This window comes from Peromyscus californicus, unplaced genomic scaffold, assembly GCF_007827085.1.
Source record: "Peromyscus californicus insignis strain IS unplaced genomic scaffold, ASM782708v3 Scaffold_14__1_contigs__length_90479793_seg_2, whole genome shotgun sequence".
NCBI lineage: Eukaryota > Metazoa > Chordata > Mammalia > Rodentia > Cricetidae > Peromyscus > Peromyscus californicus.
The window spans coordinates 22,053,116-22,067,088 of NW_026294436.1; the positions used below are offsets into that span (position 1 = coordinate 22,053,116).

General features: G+C 49.8%; 1 protein-coding gene across 1 annotated transcript in view; it reads left to right on the forward strand.

The window, feature by feature from the left end:
- The first annotated feature begins 331 nt into the window (after positions 1 to 331).
- The window catches only part of Lmod1 (leiomodin 1), a 42,330-nt gene continuing 28,688 nt past the window's right edge, over positions 332 to 13,973 (forward strand). Inside the window, exon 1 of the mRNA XM_052736563.1 lies at positions 332 to 815. Coding sequence (XP_052592523.1) covers positions 549 to 815 — 267 coding nt within the window. The 5' untranslated portion in view covers positions 332 to 548. The remainder of the gene's footprint in view (positions 816 to 13,973) is intronic.

A 13,973-nucleotide genomic window follows, 5' to 3' on the forward strand; every position in this document is an offset into this window, starting at 1 on the left:
AAAGTAAAAGCTAATTCTCGAACGGGGCTTGCTTCAGGCTGGTCAGTTAATGAACCTCATGGCCCGGTCCCTGCTTTCCTGGCTTCCAGTGGCTTGGTCTGCTTCTGCCAGCCTTTGCATTTTTCTATCTTTTTCTCATTGAGTGGCCCCCTTGTCTTTAAAAGGCTAAACTGCTCTGTACTAAATTTGGTCACGCAGCGCTCCAAGATTCCCTGGAATGTCCTCAAGTTTCAAACAGCTCTGACAGTGAGGCAGGCCCGCCCCCTGGCTTGGGGATTGGCTTCTCCTCTCTGGCTGGGCAGCTGTCAGGTCTTATTGGTTGCTGGTTAGACCAAGCAGGGTCCACTAGCCTTGGGCTGCAGGGAGGCTGTGTGTCCCCTGAGCACCTGTGGCACAGCGGGGGGCCCCCACAAGCTGCAGTCCTCACCTAGCCGGGGTTTTACACCCAAGCCCACTCAACTCGACCCAGACCAGCGCCCCCTCTCCCTTCCCTGCATACCACCAGCACGCCCACAGACTTGGAAAGAGCCGTTGCCCACTTTGCCAAGATGTCCAAGTCCAAGGTAGCCAAGTATCGGCGGCAGGTGAGTGAAGACCCTGACATCGATAGCCTGCTGTCCACCCTCTCCCCTGAGGAGATGGAAGAGCTGGAGAAGGAGCTGGATGTGGTGGACCCAGATGGGAGCATTCCTGTGGGGCTGCGGCAGAGGAACCAGACGGACAGACAGCCCTCGGGCACATTCAACCGGGAAGCCATGCTCAACTTCTGTGAAAAGGAGACCAAGAAGCTCATCCAGAGGGAGATGTCTATAGATGTGAGTGATACACCCTGGAGGAAAATAGGGGGGGGAGGGAGGGCTGGGGCCCCCCACTCCGTGACTAGAACCCTTCTTTTCTTAGAAGAATAAGTCTCACTGGCAGGGGACTAGAATATGCTTCAGAATAGGTTATTATGTCAGCGTGAACCTCTGCCCTCAATTTTTTTCGTAAGCAGAGGTTGGATTTGTTGGAGAGACACAACATCTCCAAAATCAAATAGGGAAAGGGAACTGAGAGGTGTCCTTGAAGAGTGCATTGCCGAGCTGATGCTGTCCTGGTCTCTCGGCTTGTTTCTTCCATCACCTCCATCCTGTGCTAGTGAGGAGGGAGAAAGAATAGAGTGATGTTTGGAGCCTCCAGCCACTCAAGAAGAGAAAGTCGAGCTGCTCAAATGTCCTGGAGGACACAGCCCAACCCTGAGAGCAGGGATGGGAAAGTAGGGAGACGCGGTCAAGAGCTGGAACATCGTCCCCTGGGCCCATGTTCAAGACTCTACCGGAAAGTGAGGAGTGTGTGGGAAGCCAGGGGATTCAGGAATTCTTGCCCTCTGGGGAAGGTGGTTATTTCTTTTACAGCTTTGATAATAATGAATAAATATCAAAACAGATATAGGGGAAATGATAGGCTCTCCTTTGAGAAGCTGGTGATCCAGGACAGGAAACAGAGAAAAGAAACTCAGTCAAGGTCTTGACACTTTTGTGTCCCCTCCAACCCCCCTCCCCTTCCCTGGACCCTAAGACTCACTCTGGAGTTGGGCTCTGTTCTTCTTTCTCTTCCATCCCCTGGGCGCTGAGCCCAATGGCTGCCTTGTCTCCAGTGGCTTCTGGAAGATGAGCACAAACAAACCCAGGGCCTCTCACATGCCATGTAAGTGTGCTGCTACCTTTGCACTACCCACCAACCCCCAAAACTAAAGCCCTTATTTAATTATAAAGCAAGAGGTTTAGGTCAAAGAACAGCCGAGGAGCTCTCGTACTCCTGAGACTTTGATTCTCCAACATTTCTGCTCTTAGTAAATACTGTGCTCCACCTCTCTCGTCTGTCCCCCAGTTCCCTGGCCCCGTCCAGGGATGTACTTATTTCTTCAGATGAAGCCAACTTAAGGAATAGAGGGTGAGACAGTATGCATCCTCAGAGGAGATGCTGCCCTTAGGACCACTTTTCCTTATGGAGATAGTCTGTTACAATCCACTGCTCCTCAAGCAGGTAAAGGGCATGTGTTAGCATCATGTTAGCATAATGGCCCGCTGGAGTTTGAAATGGACACTGAGTAGTGGTCAGGAGTCTCTGCAAACTGGGGGGATGTGAATGAGCCCTAACATGTAGCCTCTTTAGCATTATCAACAGATTGAGTGTGAAGTCAAGGCCCAGCATTTAAGTACCAGAAAAACTCTGTGTGAGTACCAGCAGCTCTTACTGTCCTGTCTGTATAACTCCCAAGACACTCCAGGTCACCTAGATCTTGAGAACAGTACCCACCCACTCCAGGGGCCGTGGAGGTGACTAAGAGGGGGGTGGAAAGTGCTTGGCACAGAACCTGGCGCATAAGCACTCAATAAACAGCAGCAGGGGAATCACTGATTCATTTTAGTAAAAGAACTCAGAAATTGGTGAGATTAGTTGAAAGCAAATCTCTACCCTTGTCCGGCCCTGCCCACCCTTCGGTCTAGGGACTTGTCTCTTTAATTAGCGGCCAGAGCGAGCAAGTGCAGCATGGGTGCTCAAGGGGAGTTGGAGAGTGTGAGCACCGCTCCAGGCTGGGGAACTAGCTCCAGCTCTCGCTGTCTGAGCCTCCACTCTTCCCGAAGACCTGCAGGTAACAAGCCAATCGATTTGATAGAAAGCCAACCAATGAACTGGACCCGCGGAAGCAAGATGGCCTATAGAGACCCTTCTACATGCCCATCACCCCAACCATCTTCTTTTTTTCTTTTTTTAGTTTTAGTTTGTGCTTTTTTGAGACAGGATTTCTCTGTGTAGCCCTGGCTGTCTTTGAACTCGCTCTGTAGACTAGGCTGGCCTTGAACTCAGAGATCCGCCTGCTTCTGCCTCCCCAGTGCTGGGATTAAAGGTGTGCACTAGCACTGCCCAGCTCCAACCTTCTCTTTCAAAACCTTACCAGTCTTAGGAGATGGTATTTTTATCCCCAGCATAAGAAAAAGTCTCAATGAGGTTAAATACCTGTCCCAAAGCAACACTGCTAATAAGTCAGGCAGCTGCCTTTGAAGTTTGTATTTCTATCCTTTTTCCTGTTACATTAGGGTATCAGAGTATGAAGGGGAGAGAATGCGAGCCCTTCTTTATTTTTTTGTCTTTTTTTTTTTTTTTTTCAGAGCTGAGGACCAAACCCAGGGCCTTGCCCTTGCTACCACTGAGCTAAATCCCCGACCCCAACCCCCTCTTCTTTATTTTTAAGACAGGTAGCTCAGGCTCGCATCAAACTCGACAGCTAGTGAGGGTGACTCTGAACTCCTGATCCTGCTTCTGCCTCTGAAGCAGTGGGATTACAGACACATGCCACCATGCCCAGTTTACACAGTTGAACTCGGAGTCTTGGTGCCAACTGAGTTCCATTAGGGTCATACAGCAGCTGCTTATGAGAGCCCTTGAGAGATGCTTGAGATCCATGTGCTTGTGTGTTTTTGGAAGGCTGGTCTCCCCACTTTCTGAGGAGTACCTTTAACTATTAAACCAACTGTCAATGAGGGAAAGATACTGGATGGCATTAGGGAACTCTCCTTAAATCCTGTCGATAGGACGATGGCATCATGAACATTCTTTTAAAAGAATGTTTATGTTTTAGACATATGTAATAAACTATTCTTGGGAAGATCAATCGAATTGGGGGATTTGCTTTAAAAGGACAGGGATGGACGAGACAGTGCTCGTCTGGAGTTGGCCTGTGGAAGCTGGATGTCGGGTCCGCATGAGTGTTTATTACATTGTTCTCCACTTCCATTTGAAACTTACCATACTGAGAAAAAGTTTAATAAAAACTAAGAGTGGTAAGCAGGCCATTCAGCTTTTCCTGGGAGAGGAACCCTAAGACTCATGCTGTGGCTGGAGTGCCAGGGTCTAGACCATGAAACAGACTGCGACTACATCTTCCTCACTGGGCTGGAATGTTCCAGGGATCCTTTGGACTGGTTAGCATGGTTTTCACAAATATTCCTCCCAGACCTCTTCCAGGTCACCGCCTCCAGGTAGTCATCCCAGATTCTTAGGCAAAGCTGGGCACCTTGATCGAGCATCCCGATATTATAAGGTTCAGGACATTTATCATTAGAGAAGGGGGTGCTCATGTGTGTCGTGGTGTGCATGTGGAAGTCACGGGACAGTTTTCAGGAGTCAGTTCTCGGCTTCCCCTGGAGCTTCCAAAGGATGTAACTCATGTTGTCAGATCTGCACGACAAGCGCTTTTCCTCTTGCTGACTCATTTTGTTCTCATGGTGATGGAGACCAAATCCAGGGCCTGGAGCATGGCAAGTGTCTGCCCTGATTTGGAGGTGCAGACCGCTGCCCCTCTTTTTTTATTTTATTTAATTTTTTTTTTTTGGTAATTTTCTGCTTTCTTGGCTGTTTCCCTCACCACCACATATGATTCAGGAGGCAAATACTTACATAAGACCTCTGCACAGAAGATCCCCAGCTGCTTATGAAATGAAGTTCAGTTAGCAGGGGATTCAGGGAAGGCTGGAGGCTCTTGTCCTGCCTGTAAATGGGGAGGATCTGGCACCAATCTTCTCTCTGGTCCTCTGGGAGTTCTCCCTCAGCCCAGGTGGAAGACAGAGCCCGGAGCCAGTGCCTTAGCCAGCAGTGGAGTGAAACAGTCCTTGTCTCATGTTTCAGGGACCAGATCCCAACAGGCCGGTTCTTATTGTCTCCCCTTCCCAAGTGTGTGTGTGTGGGGGGGACCCTCAGCCTACCTCCCTTGTCCTTCTCTCTAGGGTGGCAGGGACCCAGGATTAGCACCTGTGTGAAACCGGGGTCAGGGGCCAGGGCAGCTGGCCTAAGGGGCGGAGGAAGCTCTTTTAGGTTTTCCCCAGAGGTTAACTTGAGGCTCTGAGCAACCCACTGCTGGCCCTGAGCTTCCGACTGCCACTTCTCCTCCACAGCCCCTTCCTCCAGCCTCAGTTCAACTCCATGCCCCTGGGCTCCCTGCATGAATGGGAAGGCCGGAGGCCGTGGCACCAACCCCCAGAATGCCCTTTGCAGATAGCTGGGCTCTTGGGAACACACCAGAAAGCACGGCTCAACGATTAAGGAGATTAACCCTCACTGGTACACACTCAAAATAGCCCTGGAGGCCTGAGTAGAGGCGGAAGAAGAGGTGATGGGAGCCTGGTGACCCAGGTAGGCACAAGCACACACCTAGAAAAGGCTGGACAAGTTTAAAAACCACTGCCATCTGTAGTTTGGAAAAGCAGCTGACTGTCTTCAGCTAGGAGGTGGGACCTACGGGTGTTTGTCTCAATGTGTTGTTTTTAAATCTTTCGTTCAGTTGCTGTGTATGTAATATTTAGAGAATTTTTTTTGCAAGCGAGACAGGTACCAGAGCTGGATCCCACCTGCAGCACGACCTCTGATGCTTGTCCCTTCTTGGGACAGCAGGTCTGAGAACTTGAGGCCTTGGCTAGATGGGAAACGGGAGAGGGAAAGCAAGCCAGATGGGCAGGAGTGAGGAGGACTTGCAAGTATGGAATGGCCCACCAGTGAGAGGGAGGTGGGGATGGTTTCAAAGTCTGCTTGAGTGCTGCTGCTCAAGAGAGCCCCAGCAACACGGACAGTCGGAAGCATCAGGGTTTCAAGGACTTCGTGGTCCCCAGGCCTGGGTGAATGAGGAAGACAAAGCTTTCATCTAGCCTGTCTACCCTCCCCAGCCTCTCTCTCTCCTCCAAGAGACTATGGAGTTAGGGTGTCAGTTCATGCCAGCATGTCCACAGCTAGCCCAGAGTAGGCAAGCCTGTGATAGGGGCTAAGAGAGATTTGCAATCTCCCCCCCCCCCCCCCCCCGTCGTGTGTGTGTGTGTGTGTGTGTGTGTGTGTGTGTGTGTGTGTATGTGTGTGTGTGTGTGTGTGTGTGTGTGTGTGTGTGCCCTCAAAGCAAAAATGGCCACAGCATAGGGGTGGAGGGAGGAAGAAGCTGAAATTCATGTGCCTGCCAAGTTGGATAAGCAGGAATATCCTGATCCATAGAGGCATCCACACTAGGCATAACAAGAGAAAAAGGTGACTGATGTCCAGGGTGTAAATCCTTGTTCAGGGCTTCTCAGCAGCAGGTCCAGGCATGGGATGGAAAAACGTAGATGCCGGGACTCAGCTAGACCCAGATTTGGGTTCTGCTTCTGCTCCTTCCAGCCCCAGTGAAGAAAGGGAGAACAGTAATTTATTTAGCATGTTCTGGTGCCAAGGGCATTACCAATACCATCTCATCGGCTTAGCTTCTTCAGCTCCATTACTTGTCAGGTAGAAACGATAAAATCAGCCTCAAAGGGCTGTTGGAGGATTAAACAGGATAAGGTATTGAGAGTTTAGTTCATCAGGAAAGAGACTTTCTCCAGTCCCAATTCATCAGGCTTTGTATCTTTACAGATGCCAAAACAATGTTACAAAAAGTCTCAACGAGGTTAAAAAAAATTCTGTCCTTAGGAGTGAGGTGATGGCGAGAAGGGGTGAAGCGGGAGGAGAAAAGCAAGGAACTGGTGGAGGAGGGAGGCAAGGGTTATTTGTTGCTTACCGCCTGGTCACCTGATTTCTCAGAGCCAACTTTATTTTGCTCCGCCACCCCCACCCCAGGCCTACAGACCCATACTGATTTCCTGGTTTTGACAAATGGCAGAAAAGAGAGAGCCGAGGAACCTTTCAGGCAGGGAGAGCTCTCCTCGTTAGCCGTGTTCCATCCCAGCATGATCTCGGAAAAGCCAGGGCTGCTTTGGGAGTTTTGGCTTTAGCTCTCTCTGGGGTCCACTACAGAGACCGGGCCAGGTCGTCAGGACACTGTTTACAAACAGCTAGGAATAGAAAGGCCTCCTGCTCCTCAGCTCCACCCTCTCCTCCCCTCACTTCTTCCCTGTTCAGGATCCCCAGGCTCCGCGAGTTCAGCAGCCCTGACTCCCAGGTCAGGTGGCAGGACCAGCAGAATGCCTGCCTCCTGTGCCAAGGGGTGCTGTGTCCTCCGATCAGGGCTTCAGGAGGCACTGTGGGTACTGACTGTGTGGAGTCCAGTGGCTGGAATCGTCCCTTCAGAGGCCAAGCAGATCTGGATTCCCATCCTGCTCTGCTGAGTGCATGATCTGGACAAGTTACTGTACCTACCAGAGCATCTGTCACGTGGGAGTGGAGACGCCTGGTCCTGGGGTAATCTACAAAGGGCCCCCAAAAATGTGCTGGGCTGGAAATCTGGTACTGAAGGCTCATGAAAGTTTGTTTCTTCCTTTCCCTTCGCTCCAACTCAGCGCACTCACTCCCCTCCCCACACTTATGCCTCCTTCTCCCTCATCCCCTTCTCTTTTAGTGAAGGATGAATGGTACCCAGAGCCTCACACATTTGAAGCCTAGGCGCTGACCTACACCCCAGCCTCTTCACTCCCTTTACACACAGTATTCATGAATCATGCTTTATGCTTATAAGGACATGGAGGACGCTACTAAATCATTAATTCCCCAACTGTTCATTGAGCTTCTGCTATATTGGGCATTTTCTAATTGCTAAGACAGAGTGGGTAATACAGGGACTGTCCTTGTTACCACAAAGATTATATTTATTCTTTTTTATTTTTATTTTCTGTACACTGGTGTTTTGCCTACATGTATTTCTAGTTACAGACAGTTGTGAGCCACCATGTGGGTGCTGAAAATTGAACCCAGATCCTCTGGAAGTGCAGCCAGTGCTCTTAACTGCTAAGCCATCTCTCCAGGCCCTTATATTTATTCCTACGGTCAAAATAGATATCATACTTTGCTTTCTGTTGCTATAATAAAGACCACGATCAAAAGCAACTTGGGGAGGAAAGGGTTTATTTGGTTTGTATGTCCGGATCACAGTCCATCACTGAGGGTCACCAAGGTGAGAACTCAAACAGGGCAGGAACCAGGAGGTGGGAACTAACGCTGAGCCTGTGGAGGAGTGCTGCTTACTGGCGAGCTCTCTGTGGCCTGCTCAGCCTGCTTATTTATACAACCTGCCCAGGGGTGGCACTACCTACAGTGTGCTGGGCCCTTCCATATCAACCATTGATCAAGAAAATGACCCCATAGACTTGCCTACAGACCAATCTAATGAAGATGTTTTTTCAGTTGAGGTTCCCCTTCCCAGATAACCCCAGCTTATATGTCAAGCTGACAAAAAACCAAACAAAAACCCTAATCAGACAATAGACACTATATATGTGTGTATATCTGTGTGTATATATGTCACATACAACATACACATATGTAACATGTATCTTGTATATGATAAAAAAAAAGTGTAAATCTGTTTAAGGAAAGAGTATATGACCAACTATAGGAGGGGCCCATTTCCAACAGGGTCATCGGAGGCTTCAGCACCATAAAGATGACAGTCGTTCAGTCTGGGACAAAGTCGGCCCTGGGAAGGCCTGGAGAGGCAGCTTCCAAGAGGAGAGCATACAAAGGCCTGGAGTGGAAGCAGCTGACTGTGTCAGAGGAAACTCGGCTAGGGAAACTGGAGCAGAGCTGGGGGAGATGAAGAAGGCCCGGGGAGGCAAGGTTCAGTTAGTGCAAGGCCTTTTAGGGAAACAGAGGAGTTTGGTTTGTCTCTTAATTTATTTATGTGGTGATGAGGATCAAACCCAGAGTTCGGCATGCGCTAACCAAGTAGTCCACCACTAATGTACACCCCAGCCAGAAATTTCCAATTTTTATTTTATTTATTTGTTTATTTATTTGAGACAAGGTTTCTCTGTGTAACAGCTCTGGCTGTTCTGGAACTCACTCTGTAGACCAGGCTGACCTTGAACTCACAGAGATCCCCCTGCCTCTGCCTTCCAAGTGCTGGGATTAAAGGCCTGTGCCAGCCGGCCCGATGAGATTTTATTTTATCTTATTTTTTTTTGAGATGAGGTCTCATGTGGCCCAGGCTACTCTCACACTTGCATATAACCAAGGATGATCTTGACTTTCTGATCCTCCTGCATCCATCTCGCAAGTGCGGAGATTAAAAACATGTACTCCTCCACCCGCTTTCATGAGGTTCTGAGCATCCAACCCCAGGCTTCGCACATGTTAGGCAGACACTCTCAGAGCTGAGCCCCATCCCCCGCTGCTGAAGTTTGGGTTTTCGTTCCACTTGCAGAGTCCCTGGAGGGTTTTCGAGCAGAAGAGACCCGTGATCAGAGCTGCACCTGGAGAGGCTCACCTGGCAGCTTTCAGATGAGCAGAGTGGAGGGGAGCAGGAGAGGAGAGGAGGGGAGAGCGGCAGAGCATGTAGCCGTCACCTGGGGAAGGATGGTCTGCTGAGGCAGAGTCCAGACACCCCTCTCAAGGTAGCGTAGGACCCGCTGATGTGCTGAGGGAAAGAGGAGCTGTGGAGGCAGATGACATTTGTATGTTTTGAGACAGGGTCTCAGTCTGTAACAGTCTGTCTTTAAAGTCACCGTCCTCTGTCTCCCTAGTGCTGGGATTTAAGTGTGCACCACCACAGCTGGCCCACTGGATTAGTTTGATGCCACTTACGGAGATGGCAAACGGCAGAGGAGTGGTTTGGGAAGTGCCAGAATTCATATTTGAGCCCATTAGATAAGTTTGCTTGCTAATAAGATCCCCAAGTGGAAATGCCTGGTTGCCAGGGGGTATGTAAGTCTCAGGCTGGAGGAGTCATTAGCATGTGAATGATATTTAACTTATTAAAACAGTTTTTCTGATTTATGTATTTTATGTTTGTGAATGTTTTGCTTTTATGTATGTATGTGCACCACCTGTGTGCCTGGTACCCACAGAGGTCCGAAGAAGGCACTGGATTCCCTGAAACGGAAGTCATAGATGGTTGTGAGCTGGGTGCTGGGAACCGCTTTCTGCAAGACAGCAAGTGCTCTTAACCACTGAGACATCTGTCCACCCCTGTGAATACTATTTAAAACCCTGAGCCTAGAAGGTGTCGCTTGGGAGTGGGTGTGGGTGGAGAAGAACAGAGGGCTAAGGGCAGAGTCCTTCATTTCATCAACATTTAGGCATCGGAAGAGGAGAGAGAGCTAATGGAGGGACTGAGAGGTAGGAGGAAACCTGGCGCTCTCATAGACTCCATGGGGAAAGAGGATTCAAGGAAGAGAGCTCGCCACTCCCCACATTGTCCTTGTTGCTGAGAGGTTTAACAAGATGAAGACAGAGGATCAGCCACAGTGCCTGCAAGATGGCAGTCACTGGAACCTAATGGAATTATTGCACTGAGGCAGTCTCAATCTCTCTCTCTCTCTCTCTCTCTCTCTCTCTCTCTCTCTCTCTCTCTCTCCCCCCCCTCTGTTTTAATGCTAATCAAAAGAGCCAAAGTAAATGTGGCATCAGGGAGGACTTATGAGTCAGGGAACCTTGTTGCCCATCTGTGTGCTGTTGGAAATAATTCAGCAGGAAGGAAAACTTTGATGACCCTGGGAAAGGAGTGAGGAAGGGGTGGAGCTCATGGCAGCTGGCAGCCAGGCAGTCTCTCTTCTGCACGGGGGTGGGGGGTGGGGGGTGGGGGGGTGGGAGGTAGGGGTGGGGAGCCAAGGAGATAGCGGTGATGCGTCCAGATTGACAGGTGTGCGGAGCGAGTGGTGAGGCTGATCTCTGATGCGTTGACATGTGCACAGCGTGATCTGGGAAGAGGGCACCGGCAGCCATATATAGGCTGTATTGAAGCAGGAGAATTTTAGGAGGCTGTGCAATAGTCAGAGGTCAAGGCCTAGGTCACCAGAAGAATGCTCAGCGCTTCCTGGGAGAGGTGGAGAAAACATGGAAACACTTCTGGTCAAGAAACCTGGCATGCACGCTGTCACCCGACAACAGGCAGCACCAGAGATGCTTAAAGGCCCAGTAGCCTCTCTACCTTCATGTGCATCTGTCTGTCTTCAAGGCCACCCACGCCCAGGCAGGGGGAGCACACAGGTCCTATCCCGGTACCCAGTTGACAGCCGAGTGGGGGGATTTGGTTAATCCCCTGCTGACTGCTGACCAACTGTGTGGCCTCAGACAAGCGCTTAACATTTATAAGCCTTACCTTCTTTCCTTTTTATTCTTTAATGTCTTTTTAGTAGTGCATTTGCTCTTCACTAAGTGGGTTTTTCCCCAATACGTGTTTTCCTGCAACATAAAACACATGCAGGAGTGTGCATGAATTGTAAGTGTAGACAGAGTTGAGTAACTGACCAGAGTGACCGAGAAATTGAGCATCAGCAGGGCAGTACCACAGTACCCACCCAAGCTCCCTCCCCAAGGGTAACTCCTCTCTTGACTGCCAACCATATAGGTTAGTTTTGTCTGTTTTTAGGGACTCGGACAGGAAGAGTTCTCTGGAGTCTTTCACTCCACTGTCTGTTGGTAAAGTTCAGTTGTGGTGGTGTCCACAGCATTTTTAAACCTCCATCCTGTTTAGTAGTCGACAGCACGAATCTATCACAACTTAATTACTCCGTCTTCCTGTTAATGGGAATGTGGGTTGTTTCCAGGCTTGGGTTATTAATGATAACTGATGATGCTAACGAAGAACATGTTTCTCGCACTCATGACTTCCTTTCTGTTTGGTATGTATCTAGGTGTAGAATTTATGGTTCATAGGAAACACATAGGACACTTGACTTACTTCAAGGGACGGTGTTACTGATTTGGAGAGTCCTTGTGGAGACGAGCTGCAAAAAGATTGAGATGTCTAACACCGTGCTTTGCAAATAGCAGGTGCTTGCTGGACAGCCCCTGTGGTCCTTCCAGTTGACCCCGTCTCTGAGAGCGGCTAGCGTGCAGGCGTGTTCTTTGGACATAATCGGCCTCCATCTTCCTAACCCAGCCTGCTAAGAGTCAGACACTCCCCTAAAGCTCAGGCTAGGTTCTTTTACCCCAGACTCTCTAGTTTTTTCCAAAAGGTGGTGACTCAGATGGTACTTTCTGACTGGGCACGGAGGCAGAAGCAGGTGGATCTCTCTGAGTTCGAGACCAGCCTGGATTATATAGCGAATTCTAGCACAGCCAGAGCTATGTGGCAGAGAAACCCTGTCTTGAAAACCCATAAGTACACAAAAGAAAAGTAAAAAGAAAGGCGTCTTCCACTTCATGCCTCCTCCGGAGCTCCTTGGCGTTGCTCGCTCCAACGTGGTCCGCTGTCCCTTCAGCTAAGTTTTCAGGCCCTTCTTAGTTTCCTTCATTTCCTCTTTAGTTTATGTCTGAGTTTTGGGTCATTCTAAACATCGTTCTGAGTTCTCAGATTTAATCTTCTCCCCGCCTGTCATCACCCGGTGTGGGTAAGACTGTTCGTATTTCTACTCCACATCCAAACCTCCAGTCACACCTAGAGAAGACGTGATGTGATAGCCGTGTTCATCGGCACCTCTGGATTAAAACCCCGGAACCTCAGCTGAGCCCTCGAGGCTGCCCAGGGCGTCTTGCGGTGTGCCTCTCACTCCCCTAAGAGGTTATTTCAAAGGCCAGCCGTTCTCTATGAACACTCTTATTCCACCATCTCTCTTTCCATTCTAAACAGATGACCCAGCCCGTAACTCACAGAGAAACACGAGGCCAACAGGAAAGATGCTTGAAAACCCACCAGCATTCCCGAATGCAAGCCTTCTCTCTCATCCCATCTAGATGGCGTCTGTTCTCCTGTCCCCGTCCCTTTTGGGTTCCACTCACTCCTGCCCCCCTCCTTCCGTCTTCAGCATCCCTGATACTGTCTCCAGGCCTCCTTTGCTTCCTAGCCAGGCCAGAGAAGAAGCATCACCACTGAGCATCCCCTGTCAGCATCTGCCTCACCACCACGATGCTACCAGCTTTGATGGGGCAGCCTAGGACCTCCCTGTTGCTGGGTCCATGGAATACGCTTTGGTCTTTATCCTACTTCATTTATTATGGCATTCAGTCATTCTCTTGTTCTTAGAACGCTGACTTCTGTGACACCAAGACACCACATTCACCTGGTTCCTCCCTTTTCCTCCCTAATTACTCCTTCCTGGTTGCTGAGAAAGGCAATGCCTCTTGAAATGGCTGCGTATCACCGTGTCCTCTGCAGGCTTCCCCAGGAGCCTTCCAGCCCCACAGACGCTGCTACCACCCTATGCTCAGTCTCTATCTATGGCCTAGATCTCTAGTTTGGGTTCTAGATCATCCAGTTGCCTCTTGGATACCTCAGGTGTCTCAAATTCAACCAGTCTAAAAATAAATTAGTCATTGACACCCCACCTTACCCCTAAACCTGCTTTTCCTCGACTTTCTGTACTTTGGCAACTACAAGTACCATCTAAGCCGGAACCAAGGTCATACCCCTGGGGGTTAAGCAGCCCTGGTCTCTCTCCCAGTTTCCAGACCTCACTAGTGATAGAATCCTGCCTGTCCTATCCCTAGGGTCTCTTAGCTCCTCCTCTCTACTCTACGAGCAACTGGCCATCGCCTCCAGCCATATCACATATCAACTAGGCGCATGCCATGGCTCCTAACTGCTCTCCCTGTCTCTCTTCTCTTGACATTACAACCTGCCCTCCTCTTAGCTGCCAGAGTCTCAGGAGAAGATGAAATCATGATCTTAGCCACTCCCTGCAGAAAAGCCTTCGGTTGCCCAACAGAGCTTCCGTGATCAAATTTACCCTCCTTAGCATGGCTTAAGAGGTCCTTGGTGAGCCAGCACCCTGTCAAGCCTCTGATGCTCTTCTCCTTCACCTCCACCCTTTGCTGGCTGCAGTGGGGGGCCATTCATTGGCTCTTCCTAGCTGCCAAGCCTTGTCATGCTCCCTCAGTGCCTTTAAAGGTTCCATCGTCTAAGTGGGATGTTAGGTCTCTGTAGCCTTACTCCACACTCACCTTCTTTAGAAAGATTTCCTGGCTGAGCAGTGGTGGCAGTGCCTTTAATCCCAGCACTTGAGAAGCAGAGGCAGATGGATCTCTGCGAGTTCGAGGCCAGACTGGTCTACAGAGTGAGTTCCAGGACAGCCAAGACTACACAGAAAAATCCTGTCTCGAAA